At 38.1% G+C, this 15,561-nt stretch overlaps 1 protein-coding gene across 7 annotated transcripts in view; it reads right to left on the bottom strand.

Moving 5' to 3' along the window:
- The window catches only part of PICALM (phosphatidylinositol binding clathrin assembly protein), a 71,450-nt gene that overhangs the window by 33,377 nt on the left and 22,512 nt on the right, over positions 1–15,561 (bottom strand). For all 7 annotated transcript variants that reach the window (XM_075416497.1, XM_075416515.1, XM_075416506.1 and 4 more), the window contains exons 2-5: positions 6,343–6,485; positions 4,068–4,143; positions 2,715–2,817; positions 481–574 (exon numbers count right to left, since the gene is read on the bottom strand). In XM_075416497.1, coding sequence (XP_075272612.1) covers positions 481–574; positions 2,715–2,817; positions 4,068–4,143; positions 6,343–6,485 — 416 coding nt within the window. The remainder of the gene's footprint in view (positions 1–480; positions 575–2,714; positions 2,818–4,067; positions 4,144–6,342; positions 6,486–15,561) is intronic.

Raw genomic sequence — 15,561 nt, 5'->3', positions numbered from 1 at the left:
GCCCAGGGAGGTTGTGGAGTCTCCTTCTCCGGACATATTCAAGACCCGCCTGGACAAGGTCCTGTGCAGCCTGCTCTGGGTGACCCTGCTTCAGCAGGGGGGTTGGACTAGATGATCCCAGAGGTCCCTTCCAGCCCCTACCATTCTGTGATTTTGGCAGACATTTCTGTTAATGTTAACTAACATACCTAAAAGATAGAGGGCAGAAATAATCAACTTTTAAATGAACAAACAATTCTTACACGACGTACATAATAAACAACACCAATTTAGCAGAAAGCATTCCCTCCAGTCAGAACATTTCTTTTTTCTGGATTATTGGGGGTGTATCAATGAACCAAATGATTTGTGCTCTTTAAGCTGTGCTGATAACATGGAGCCAAGTTAAAAACCTTTGATCTTGATCTACTTTACAAGCTCCTGCATGTTTGTACACCAAAGTCAACAGTACGTTAGACATGTACATGCTGCTAAACTCACATTGAAGTCCAGAAGTGCATCCATTTGATTTTGTATAATTGGTACAGTTTTTAAGAGTTTTTCTGTGCTCATTGTTCTCATCACTCCATCAGCCCTGTTGTGCAAAACAAAAGAAAATTCTCCAGCTGAATTTTGAAGGCAATTGTTAGTGAGAAACACAATGTAAAACTAAAACAGGTCATCACAGAAAACATTTAAATCATTGCCATTCAAAGTAGGCATTTTGATGTTTAGGAATGCTGTCTAGCCAATACAACCCTAATAACTGCAGTGTAAAAAAGCAACAACTTCTATTTGGTCAAAATATGAATCCAAGATGAACTATTTTTCAGAGGAAATTAAACTGATAGTGCTCAGAAATATAGCAGAGCTATGATGCATAATGTAACCAACAAAATCCTCTGAAGGTTATTTCTGAAGCAGATTTTTACCTACACTTTTTTCAATCACCCTATTATTATTTCATGATCGTTTGGGTGATTTTCTTTTCAACTAAAAGCAGTAAGACAGAATAAACAAATTTGACAATATATTTTTCAAGCTTTTCCAGAAAGATTCTAGAGACTACATGACACTTCCTTTTAATGGCTGACCACCAGTACTTGGTTGTTTATTAGCTGTCCAGATTAAATAGACTAAGAGCAAAAATACCCAAGAAAAGCAACAGCCAAGGAAGATTAAATCACTTCAGTGACAAGAAACAACTGCTTTCTGTAAGACATCTCAGACAGCCTTGTAGCTGCATCAGCATGCACACAGCAAACCAAATGTGTCCTGCAAGTGCAGATCTCACAGTGCATCTGCACAGAAAGGGCTGGGGCTGTTCCCCTGGCTGGGAAGCCACAGGGAGCACACTGCTTCCAGCCTTCCACTTGGGCCATACACTCCCCTCCTGACAACCAACAGCGACTGCAATATACCTAACGTGCCAGGGCACAGGAGCAGAGGCCCTGAGAAAAAAAAAAAAAGCTATGTGGAAAAGGTAGATTGCAGCCACTGGAACAGTTCTTCCTTCTGGCTCACAGAAGGACCTCCAGGCACGTGCTGTGGGCTAAATAATTCACCATTAGGCCTAAACCACCTGATTATAAAGCAACTGTGCAACTCCCCAGTGTATCTGCAGCCACCTGACCACACACATATCCTACATGTGGAAAAGGCTAAGTGTTTTATGTTGCTGGGACTCCAACCAGCTTTAGAGGCAGAAACAGTGGAACCACCCAAGCATTCCCCTTTAACATCACTTTTCCAAATAAAATGGGCTGTACAGTATTAGCAAGGAGGTATATGGGATTTGGAAAGTCTTCTCACGCCAATTTCAAATGGCTTTATAACACTAACAGATCTTGTTAGGCAGCCCACTTAACTTTTAAGTATAAGATAAATTATCCTGCATATGGATGACAAACAATGCCCAAACGTAAAACTAAAATTATGTTTTTAAACTTTAAAAAGCACTGCGTACAGAGATAACGGATAAAGATGGAAAGACTTTCAGTTGTGACCAGTACATTCTCTCCAGCCCCATCAATAAAGGAGATCACCAGATTAATTCAATCGTTCACTATAACTTGCATGTTATCTAACTGCCCGTGCTCTGCACTGTATTATTTCACATGTAAATAGTTACCTATAGTCTCAAACAATTGATTTCTCTTAAAGGAGCTCACCCAGGGAAAATCTGAATTCCTGTAGCCAAGCTCTCCTAATTTTGGGGTAGCATCTACTACAATGTTCTGTTAGAAGTATGAATTGTACTGCCTTCACAAAGGTAGTAAACTTCACACAGACATTTGGGCACAAGAACAGAAACACCAGGAAGGACTGCAAGGTTTCACCAAACACCCATCGTCTGAACATTCCAGAGCTAGAAACACAAGTAAACTGCACAGTCCCCTACACTACATGCAAGACAAAGTAACTTTGTGATCTATCATGGAAGACTCGTGCAAACTTCTACTTTTTTGATACATACTTTGAGGCATATCATTTTTCATTTCTTAATATTAAACTGTTAATGTTTAAAGAAATAAAATTACAATAACTGAAGTAAACTATTTTTGCAATATACATAACTGGGCAGTTGAGCCTTTGTGTGTCATGGGAGACATCCAACTGAGAAAAGCAGACATTACTGTCTGTACTAAGCTGGAGCCAGCATCAGTATTTCCACTTGAATTACAGGACATAGACCAAAACCTCAAGATAAGCAAAAACAAAAATACAGTGCTTACCCTCTTTTTACTTTTGTGAAGTCAAATGCCACTTGTCTATAGGAAACTGCCTTTTCATTCAGATATCTACTATACCGTCTGATAAATGTTGACATGTCATAGCCTAAAAAACAAGTTTCAGAAGCTTATTACTCACCTAGTCAATTAAAGATCAAAAACCTTACTCTAAATAAAGTGCAAGATATTAATGCAAGACAGTTTTGTTATATTTTTGCCTGATGTTGCACAGTTAATCTGTGTTACCAAGAACAGTGTACATCATCCTAGTCACCATGTAAATCAAACAACACTACAAATATCTTGAAGACTTGAACTATGTAAAAGTTTACATTTCACTTCCTAAGGAAATTACTTCCAAAAGAAAAACAAAGTATTTTTATGCAAGTTCTCTCATACTCTACTAGAAATTGCTACCAAAAAAATTACACAACGCATTCACAAATATGTTTGCATCAACTCCACGACACATTCTCTCATTTACAACTGAATAGAAAAAAAAAAGGCATTGAAGGAGACATTAGGACACAACAGAGATTCTTCCGTGTTAAGACAGTGACAATAGGAAATATTTTTAATAACTGTCAGTCTCAGGATACAGACCAAGCAAAAGATCTATACCGAGATCATGGAAGTTAAGACTCAATAAAATAAGGCAATCTGGTAGACTCTTGGTTATCACTGAGGTGGTTTCTGTGCTCAGGCAACCACTCTGTATGCCCACTGCAGTACAATGGTGGCAAAAATTGGAAGCAGCTGTGTAAAAAGTAATGCAGAAATTAAGAAGCCATCTCAGGAGAAAAAAGATGGCAGCTAGATGTACGATCAGAACTGCACTGAAGTGCAGTATAACAGTTTGGAAGAGTATTTCACTCAAAAAAATCTGAACCAGAGAACACTTACTTGACCATAGAAATAGTCTAAAAGATGGATGGAATGGTCTTTGAACAATTTCCCAAAAAACTTAATTTATTTTGTCTTTTTTAGACACAGTTCTTGTCTCACTGACTTGCAGTATCTGATGCACACATGATGCATTTTTTGAAGTATAACTTAATCAAAATATACCTTTCCAAATGAAGAAATCTCTTCAGAAACAGGAGGAATACTAAGTCAGATCTGTTTAGCTAAGAAAGTTAGACGTACTTATCAGTAAGCCCTTCCTAAAAGATGCAACAAATTCCTCCAGCGGACAGCTTCCGCCATGCCACAACAGCACTTTAAATTAAGAAATGCAGTCTGGGGTAAAACAGACAGAAAAATTACATCTTAAATGACACACTCCATTAGAGTTACCAAGTTGCATTTTACTGTCCCCCAGCACACTACTAACTTTTAATGAAAAAGACGTCTTACCTTGCAGTCCACTTTTGTCTAGGAAATTGCTCAAATTAAACAATGTGTTTCTGGACGCCAGATACTGGATAAAACGCTAGATGAAAGGAAAAGTTTGAATGCTTTTACTATATTACCAATGAGCTGAAACTGAGGTAACAGTTCTAGAAACTCTTTTTATCTAGCTTATGAAATTCAGCTTTTATTCTTTAAGACTGATCTCCAATCTGGAAACTATCACAAAAAGTCAGACAAATTTTCAAATGAATCTAGTTATTTTATGTATAAATCCATGAACAAATCAGTCACGCAGATATGGCATGAAGGCCTCTGACTGAAAGACTGACTATTTTAAGCCAGAACATGGAACTGGAAACTTTTGTAAAAATCCCCCCAAATGCGTTCTCATTTCACATACAATAGTTTCACTACAATTTTATAACAATTGATTTCATTTTACCAGTCAGCCAAGGAATCTTTGTTCAGCCTACAATTGTAATGGTGCTTAGCTTAAATATGAAAATAAGGTGATGTAAAGGTTATTTTGCATATAAATCACACAATAAACAAACACAAGAAACTATCTAAAACATTAACACAGTATCACACAGAACATCTCAGTTACACATAATTCTGAATTATGTTTTGCAAAATGAACGATGCTATTTTCATCTTGTAAAGACACATTTCAGATCACTGGCAGCACTAAATTATTAGTAGGAGAAATAATTTTGTCTTATGAACCATTGTACAGAGAGTTGCTACAAAAACAAACCAATCATTCACTCGCAATAACATCTCGACAGAGGAAAAAACAGTTACGATTAGTGTTACAGGTACTACTGAGTTATTTTCATTATTTAAATACATAGGTTATGTAGAAAGAAGACTCGAGAAGAGTAAAGGCACTGAGTAATTAGTATAAATGAATTAAGCAAAAGCTGGAGGATCGAACGCTTTTCAATTCTTTTACAAAGGGATCTACAGATTCCCTATAAACTTCTAGACATTTTCATAAGCACTTGATTTCCATGTTCATTGTACAAGTACTATTTCTAACTGAAAAGTTTCATCCTGAGCAGCAATCTTACCCTCATTACTTCTGTAACACATTTGGCAAGCAAAATTTGTTTGACAGTTCTGTCCGTAAAATTGAAAGTATTTCAGACAGTGGTCCATGAAATACCTTTAATTACTATGATGTGTATCGGTATCAGTTTAAAATTTGTATGACTCAAAGTGCAAGTACAGCAAAAGCATATAGACTCTATTTTGGAAAGTGTCAGTTATCCCGCTGATGATGCTTCAAGTCAACATGAGAAGTTTGCCCTCTTGTGGCTTACTTAGCTTCAAAGAACAGATTTTCACCAAGACCAGAAATACTCTGCAGCTAACCTGCAAGACAAATCAGTATTTTTTTTTTTTTTTTAAGAAAAAAAAAAAAAAACTTAACCCCCATCACCACCATGCAGCCAGTCAGCCAGAGGAAGCAGTTACATGACCTCTAAGAACTCCGAATGCAATCCAAAAGTTTGGGCCCTCTCCACAAAATCCTATTTGTAATTTTCTATAGCTATCCCTCTTAATTCCAAAATTTATATAGCTTACTTTATACTGACTGTTTGCAGTAAAAATGAATGTTTACAAACACTTTCTAAGAAAGCCATAAAAGTATAGTTTTGTTTTTTTAAATGCAGAAAATTCAAGCTGCTGCTATGCTTGGCATTTTGAAAAATAAGACCCCATAGGAACTGAAGTCGTGGAACAAAACAAGCTTATTCCTTTTTTGTGTAAATTGAGGCTTTGTTTAATTGCTCTACGGTATTTGGCGTTATTCAGATGTTCACACTCAAAGCCAGCTCACAGGCACACATTTGTCTTCACTGGAAAAGGTTAGGGGGCGATGGTGGAAATCAGAATTGAGTTACATGGGAGAAAAGCATATCTGGATTAGTTAGAGCATGAACCTAAAAATGCTTCCATTTTCAGCTTTCAGAATCCCATTCAAGAGAATTTCTGTTGGGTTTTTTGTTTGTTTTATTATTAGGACAACATCACAGAAAAAAAAGTACCTCCAGCATTCAGGACACTTACTTTTGATTCTAAAATTACACACTTTCAAGTAAAAACAAACTAAACAGACAAACATATGGTGAGACCTTGTCTAATTCTGCATGAACACAAAAAGGTAAAAATAAAGATTTTTCTTACAAAGATAACCAGCGGAAGCATTTAGCTGACTTTTATAAGAACGAAGTGCTGTAACTGTTCTCCGATATATCATTTTTTGTATTACCTCATTTCCATACACCATTAGATGATGGGTTGTGATGAGAGATTTGAAGACCACTACCCAGCTACTGTTGGTAGTTCTTTCAAACAAACTGTCTGCCAGCTGTGGGATGTTCACATTCATCTCATTTGTGCACTGGATTAAATCTGCAATACAGAAATTTTTGTTATTATTGTTACAAGTTCTGTGACGGAATATCAATAACATACAAAAAAATACCAGTACGCTCCTTTTTTACATTGTAATATTTTCTTTGGAAACTGAGGGGTTTTCCAGTAAAATACATAATTTCTTGAGAAGTACCACGGCACTGGTCTACCAGAACCTTGTAGTACAAACTCCACTCTGCTCACCGCCAAGATTCCAGGTCCTCAATCGCTTTTGCAGTTGCCTTAAAAGGTCCTGGAATAGAAGTACCATGATGACTTACACTATCTCTGACTAACAACTCCCAGCTTTCAAACATCTAAAGCATTAAATAACAAAATAATTCTTACATGCTACCACTTAATGAAGTTTTACTGGAAGATTATGGCTAGAATTAACTGTAACCTCAGATTTCCGGCCTCTTAATAGACCAGTAAACACTTCTAGACATTGGTTCAATGTGTGTAATAAAAGATTCAAATATTGCTTAGTCTTCATACAATGCAATCAACACCTTCAAGAGGTCAAGAGGAAATGTTGAATGAAAAAAAGGAGCTTCTAGCTACAGTGCCAGAAGCCAATGCACGAATTTAGTTAAAACAAAACGGGTTGTTAACTGAAAAGATGGTTAGCAGTACAGCAAACCCCAAGGTCGGCTAGCTAAAACAACGCTATCCAATTTTTGTTCAAGCTGGACTTCCAGTAGACAAGACCTAGTGACTCTTCAAATAGTTGTTCAAAAGAAGTTATCCTGTCTAAGCTTTCTGCTAGATTTGGTACTGTCACAACTGTATAACCAGAAGGAGCCATACTTATAATACAGCCAATATAATAATCCAGTAACACATTACTAATGCCGATGAAGGAAGCGATGACTTAAGATCATGATGCTACAATGACAAATACAACAGAAGCAACTATATTAACATCCAAACATGGTATAATACCATACAGCTTGCTAACATTTAATATTGAGCTTAAATTTAGTGCAACATAGTAAAGATGAGATTTTACTACACCAAAAATAAAACAGTAATTTTCACTTAAACTGCGAGCCCTCACCAATGCCGTAGCTCAGTAAGTATCAAGACTTGAGTAAGGCCTACATCTGCCCATCTAGGGGCTACTAAGACTAACTGGAAACATCCATTTAATCTGAAGGCAAACATTTAACCTTTGAAGACAGTTTTATACCTTGCTATGAATGATCATTCATCATGAAGGACTCCTGAAAGACAGAACCCTCCTTCAGCTAGAGAAGCAGGTAAGCATGGCTACCACAAACTCAGAACTAGTATGGTCAGAACTGAAACATTGACATTTACAAGTTTAAGTATTAAAGGAAGCAAGCAGGAAATGATTTCTACATTCAAAATGTAGTGAGATGGAGAGATTAGCCATTCCTTTATCTACAAGTAAAACTGTCATGACTACAGGCGTTCATGACCTCATTTTTAAGTCACGGTTATCTATGACTGGATCATGATTTGGGGCTGTTAAGACAATGCTAGGATATTACTCAGCAAGAGATGTGCTCTGAACTGGATCATTAAAACTAAGCCCTGCAGCTTGATCTTCATGTCTTCCTACCTAAGTAATAACACAAGCAGTTTTGTGCAAGGCTATCTGTCAGAAACGCACATTAAATACAAAGGTACGTGCTTCACAGGATGTCCAATCACACATTTCGGCAGAAGAGGTGCAAATACATATTAGAAAGTGAGAATTGCTATTCTTAAATGCAGTATTTGCCAACTAGTCAAGAGTAACAGAGGTGTCACTTGAAAATCCACTCTCTAAAATTACTAAAAAAATTAAATCCATTTTAGATTATATTTCATGCCAGAAATGTTTTCTAAAATGCCACTGGACTTTCAAATCATGTTTTGGTATCTGTTGCAGTGTGTGAAAGAAAACAGGCTCTGTTACGCAGCAGAAAATCATCCCTCACAGGACTGATGAGTGTTTATGTGAAAAGCATATGAATGAACTTGGGAGGTGGGAGGAGGGAAGGCAGGCCCATTAGGAAGGAGAACCAGAAGCTAACTGGGAGAGAACACAGGCAAGAACAGAAGTACGCAGGCAAGTCTAGCCTTGAATGGAAGGAAGTCAATTTGCAAATGCAAACATGGGAAAGAGTCACTGTGATACCAGTTACTACAAACTATGTTTAGCAAAACATGAAGTTTCTTTCTCTACAAAACACAGATTGAAGACCACTGATGCTCAGTAACCTAGCATGTCCCAATAGACCAAAGTGCCTACGTCGTATACATTCCATAGAAGTTATATCTATCTGAAAGTGTCTTTGAAAGTACTCGCACAAGCGATGTTAATTAGGTAAAGAAATATTTGTACAGTTAAATCCAAACTGGATCAACAATTTTTGTGCTAACCACAGCATAAGAAGCACAGTGCAGACACAGCAGAAGAGAAGCCAGTACTCTGCATCCCACACTGCTACACTGCCTGCTCAGGAAGACTGTCCCATACAGCATTCTTGCTTATTTATCCTGTTCCCACAGACACCCTTCATTAAGTGAGAGGAACAAATATATAATTATTTTTACATCCTACATTTTAGACAACTCATCTCACACCCACCTATGAAAATACAAGGTACATATTTTGAAACCTAAGTGCCCAAAGCAACATATCTCAAGACTGCTAGTTACTGAGTACGGTATGAGCAATACCACAGGCAGGTATATAACCAAAGGGCAAGGCACTAAAGGGAAAAGGTTTAACCTTGGAAAAGAGAAAAAAAAAAAAATCAAGCAAATAAAAAAGGATAACCCTTGGTGAAAGGGTGATGACTTTCAAGGTTATGTTTCATCTTTGACCTTCTTGTCATAGAAGAGAAGGATGAGGGTTGAATACTTAACCCCCATCAACACTACAGAAAGGAAAGTCACTCTACTGACCTTCTGCATTAATGCCCACAACACCTCACAGCTGAAAAAGGAACCCCCTGGGGAAGTACAAACCATCTTCCCAACTATAAAAACTGCTACAACTTCCATAAGACACACAGCATAGAAATATTAAATAATAAACATCAATCATTTACTCAAAGGCAGCAGCAGTTAGCACCAAGAATTTTAAGTCAAGCTTGCAGCTGACTGGGAGAGTTGTACGAGGGAAGCTTTGACAGCAATGAACACACAGTCATGTCCACAGATGTAGCTGAGACAGCCCTGACAAAGGCCATCAGGATGGCCAGGGCTTAAAGCACACGATGCACAAGAAGCGATTGAAGGAGGTGGGTTTATTGCATTTGCAGAACAGAAGCCTAAAGGCACAGAGGGGGAATATAAACTGTCTTCAGTCAGATGTTTCGTGAAGGTTCACAGCAACAGGATGAGAGGCAGCAGCCAGGCTGCAACAAGGGAAATTCTCATTAGTTGGAAGAAATTAAAAATCTTCACAATGAAAGCGGTCAGGCACCAGAGCCCATAAGCAACCACATCTTTTAAAGTCTGCCATGGTTCACGTAGGGGGTTGATGGGAAGACCTCTGGAGTCCCTTCCAACCTAAAGTCATCTACAATTTTACATACTGTCTATAGAAAGAGAATAAGAAAATGGAGACAGACAAAAACAGAGAAGTGACTCACAAAGTAAGCTAAAGTCCAAACAAGTAGTCCAACAGAAGTATATTTCTAAAGATATCAAAACCTTAGACCCATTTACATGATTGATAATACTTCTGTTTTGAAGAACTCCATCTACCTACCTACACTACATCATACACCAAATTTCAGCAGAGATGTCAAAAATTACATGATTTTCCTGGAAAACAGTTCTAGTTTGTTTTCAAATAGAAGAAGCTGAACCGTATTTTTGTTAAATCAGTTTAAAAATTTTACTGTTACCCAATTTTCACATAATTCAGTTCTGTTTGGGTTTATGGCTTTTTTTCCAACACAGAAAAGATTTTGCGAAGAATCATGACAAAGGTCTGGTCTACAAACATTGAAGATTTGCAATTGCACCTGTACCAACGCAACTGTATTGCCTAATCCTGCTGAAGTTAACTAGTACAAAATGTGCAGTAAAATAGAATACTCTGTGTAAGAAAACGAATGTATTTGTACTCCCAGCCAAGATACCTACAGTCTTTACAACTGTTCTGGCTTCATTACAGGAAAGAACCAAATGATTCATTGCTTTACACAATTGATAGTTATTAAGTCAGAGAAGTATAAAGGTGAAAAAGTACAGCAAGACTGAAGGTTCATACCCAAGAAACAAGCAACGATCATCTACACAAAGCAGCTACTACAAGGCTAAGATTTTGATTTGAAATACAGCATCTGCTCCACACTAGGCACTACTACACATGTAGATGTGGATTAGCCAACCTGTAGTAAGTGATCATATTATTCTTAACTTATGGCAAACATGAGGCAGTCAGGCTAGATAATAAAGCAAAGGCATCTGCCACAAATGCTCCTAGAGAACGTGTGCGCTTTCAGAATGTGCCTGTGACCTAACTCCCTGTGCAGAACCTCTTTCTATACTAAGCAGCCTCCTAAGACAAAGCTCTGAAAAACTAGTTTACTTGCCCACAAAGAGAACCATCAGGTAAACCAAACGTGTCTTTACGAATTTCATTCCAGAACCTCACCCATATTCATTCACAGTAAGATTCTAAAAATTTGGCTTGAACATAGACTAACTCAGACTGTATCATTTGCAGTAACTTGAACAGTAAACTGAACATAAGACAGAATTAGGTACTTCATGTACATACAATATCTGATTGCTTCCAATGATTTAGCCATACCTCTCATTTTGAACAATGTTTCTATTCATACATATCAACCTGAAAATATTTATAAGAATCAGATCTTCCTGGCCAGCAGAAAGAGTGCCTCACACCTCTAGTTACTCCAGAATAGGTCAAGCAACCATGACAGATTCCCATGTTGGTAACTACTGCCTTTTCATCTGTTCTACCCAAGATGCTATCTAGAGTAAACACATAATTGGTTATATTCTTCAACATACCAACAGATTATTTTTTTATGCCACAGACAGTACCCATCCAGTAAGCAGGCAATTAAAATATTGATCCTTCAACATTAGTATGCAACACACAGTGCCAAGAGTTAAAAAAATTATATTCTTCAGTAAAAAAAAAAACCAAACAATCCACAAAACCATAAAGAGAAAGTGAAGTAAATGACATCCCACTCGCAGTTAATTCTTTATTTATATATTCCCCTAGATACAGATATAATTCTTTCAGCCCCTCATATAAAACGTTTTGGCCAAACAGCAAAAAGATTGAAAATGCTGAACTGCTTTATCCGGCCGTCACCTGCCCATTTTCTACATCTCATTGAATCTGAAATCATGTCTGCTAAAATGACTAAAAATATGTGAGATTCAACAATGCTCAGTGCTGGGTCCTGCACTTGGGTCACAACAACCCCATGCAATGCTACAGGCTTGGGGAGGAGTGGCTGGAAAGATGCCTAGCAGAAAAGGACCTTGGTGTGTTGGTTGACAGCCAGCTGAACATGAGGCAGCAGTGTGCCCATGGGGCCAAGAAGGCCAACGGCATCCTGGCTTGGATCAGGAATGGTGTGGCCAGTGGGAGTAGGGAGGTGATCATGCCCCTGTACTCGGCACTGGTGAGGCCACACCTGGAGTACTGTGTTCAGTTTTGGGCCCCTCACTGCACGAAGGACATTGAGGGGCTGGAGTGTGTCCAGAGAAGGGCAACGAGGCTGGTGAGCCGTCTACAGCACAAGTCTTAGGAGGAGCAGCTGAGGGAACTGGGGTTGTTTAGCCTGAAGAATAAGGAGGCTGAGGGGAGACCTTATCACTCCCTACAGCCACCTGAAAGGAGGTTTTAGTGAGGTGGGTGTTGGTCTCTTCCCCCAAGTAACTAGCAATAGGACAAGAGGAAATGGGAAACTCAAGCTGCACCACGGGAAATTTAGACTGGATATTAGGAAAAATTTTTTTACTAAAAAGAGTATCAGGCATTGGACCAGGCCGCCCAGGGTAGTGGTTGAATTACCACCCCATAGTTATTTAAAAGATGTGTAGATGTGGTGCTTAGGGACATGGCTTAGTGGTGAACTTGGCAGTGCTAGACCAACAACTGGACTGTATGATCTTAAAGGTCTTTTCCAACCTAAATGATTCCATGATTCTATGATTCTGGTGCAAGATTTAGCAGCTGAGCTTGCCCAGGAGAAACTATTGCAAAATCAGTTTCTTAAACACTCACGTCAAAATTAATTGCAAATAGAAAGTATTCTAGAATACACATTGCCTTCCTAAATTGTGAAGCTACAGTAGCGTGAGTGATCTACGGAACAGCATCTCCAAGTAACAGTTGCAACAAAGGAGCTCGTTACCTTAGTGTTGACAAAAAAAGTGAAAATATGGCAATATGTAGTTCTTCCAGACTGACTAAAATTGGCATAAAACAGGACCAAAACAAAAAAAATCCTCAGAATAAGAGCACTTTGCTCTTCGTTCTCATATGTATGTGGCTATTGCAGTTCTACAAAGTTTCCTAATGATTTTCCAGCCAACAAGTACTGCAATTCCGGAAAGTAGCTCATATACAATATTCAGACTAACTACAACTAGAAAAGACACAGTGTCCCAGATCCTGATAGAAACTCAAGAAGTTTGTATTCTAAGAATTAGCCCAATTTATTTATTTTAAAAAAGATATTGAAAAACACAGTTCAAAAAGAGCAGCTCCACAAGACAAGCAGCTCATTTTACTGATCCCTTCTTCTCCTGTTTAAAGGCTGCAGTTCTCACACTGCAGCTACCCAACGTGCGACCGGCTTTGGATGGCATGTTTTCTTTCGCTGTCCGCTAAAGAAACTACAGTTATAAAATCTGTAAGAAGCTGTTCTGGCGGACATTGAGGAGTCAAGTCTGTGTTTGACATCCACCCACAGCCACAGAAACTGGTGTCACAAATGCGGCACTGCAACTTAGTGCAACATTCAATATGGAAATGGCCATCTGAACAACAAAAGGGGCAAAATTTGCCTTAATGCATATTTTATCTTCAGAAACTAACAAACACTAGAAGTACAAGACATGATTAAAAACAGGCACATATACCTTCACCACATAAACAAATATTTGACTTCTCCCAAGCCAACATAAGTCAACATACCAAAGCCACTACAGATGATTAATCAAGTAAAACCATCAGCCTGAGCTTATACATTCAGAATACGCACATGCCTAGCTTCAGGTCCAGTAGGAGTCTCCAATTTATTCTATGAGCTTCCACAAGCACACATTTACACAGCTATGCCTGGTAACAAGTCCTATACATGAATAGTTCTTTTTTTTTTTTTTAAAGATTAATGAAGTACCACTCTACTAAATTAAGCAAATAGCTGATTTCTTTGTCTCATTACCTCTGGGCAGATGTGCACATTACATATCTCTGTGCTACCACAAGGTACTGTCAAAGCTTAAAGGTCATTCTGAATAGACTACACACTTTCCAGATAGCATATGCTGCTTTATTTCAGATAAACTCAATGCCCAGACAAGGAAAATACTATGATAAAAGGGATACATATATAATCACACACAAATTAAAACTTCCACAAAAAATTCTCGATAGCCTACTCTTCTAGAATAGTCTGAAACTAAATAGTCTAAGATCCCAACTACCAGAAGTTCAGCATGCCAAAACAAGTGAAGTTACCCATCAAACTACAAAGTTGTCAGGAACTTCTCATTTGTCTTAACACTTCATCTTTTGTTCACAAGATGAAAGCTAAAAAACATTATTAGAATTTAAATACATATTACTGCATCCAAAGTATAAGCCAAGTATGCATCATATCAAGTTTACCTAATTGATAAACCTATAATTGAAGCCAAAACACATAGCAAAGCCTTTATTTTAAAATATAAAAGGAAACATAAAATATTTCTTGAATGAGTTGAGTAATTATTCACATGAAATTATGTCCACATAGAGGAGTTCAACAGAACACAACTCATTCAGCACAGGGATTAGCTTTCAGACTGAAGAGACAACATGCTAAGCACTGACATTCCACTTGCAGAGGGAACACTTGTGGCCAGTCACCCATGGTGGAGTATGGGACCGTGTCTATACTTAAGGTAATTCTACACAAGAGTGTGCACTTGCTTATGATCAATTCCCCTTTCACCTGAGGCCAGACAAAATTATTTTAGTAAAGTGCTTGAACTAAAGATTTAAAAAGCTATTGATACAGGATTTTCTTCTTTTCTTCCCCCTCTAGGGGAACAGTTTCTCCACAAAACGTAACATTCAAAGCTGGAACAGTTTCATTTTTATTACACTTTTGAAATCATGTGCAATGAGGAAAGTTTTGGTGTCCTCACTTAACTAAACAGCTGAAACAAAAGAAAAAAGAGATATAGGTGTCTGCTCTGCAAAGACTCAAGTTCTATTCCTTCCTTTAGCTGTCTAAATTTCAATCCATATCATAATTTCCAAGTTATACTACTTTCCACTTCCTGCTCTACACAAATATTTGATCACTGGAACAGAGCAACAAATGCTAAGAGTTCCCTCATTTGGTAAGCAATCTTAACTGAAATGCAAATGCTGAATATAACCATCCGTTACACAGTTCCACACGTAAGGCATTAGCAAGGGGTGGATGAGAATGTCAGCAGACCCACGACTGTTTCCCACATAATGACACACAGTGTAGCGGCAGCTAACGCTGTCATTTCTTTCAGAATTTGGCGAAAAATTTCAAAGATCAGAAGTTGGCAAATTTGAGCCAAATTGGTTAACAATCTGAAGTGATGGGGTTTATGATGATAGGAAGTTTGCCACTAGACACAAAACTCCCTCCTTTGATTTTGTGTTAGGAATACAGCAAGCAGTAGTGGTGGTGAAAAGGTTAATTTACTATTTCTAAAGAAATTTCACAGGGTCAGGATTAATTTCCTCCCACCCACTTAAAACAACTGGCATGATCCATGTACCCATGTTGACTTTAAATAGGCTCATCACACATTCTGGCAAGGCGCACACGCCTACCACATCTTTCCTTTCCAGGAGGACACG

The sequence above is a fragment of the Opisthocomus hoazin genome, chromosome 1 (assembly GCF_030867145.1).
Source record: "Opisthocomus hoazin isolate bOpiHoa1 chromosome 1, bOpiHoa1.hap1, whole genome shotgun sequence".
In the NCBI taxonomy this organism is placed as follows: domain Eukaryota; kingdom Metazoa; phylum Chordata; class Aves; order Opisthocomiformes; family Opisthocomidae; genus Opisthocomus; species Opisthocomus hoazin.
The sequence above is the reverse complement of the archived record's forward strand: the minus strand, read 5'-3'. Positions and strand labels throughout refer to the sequence as shown.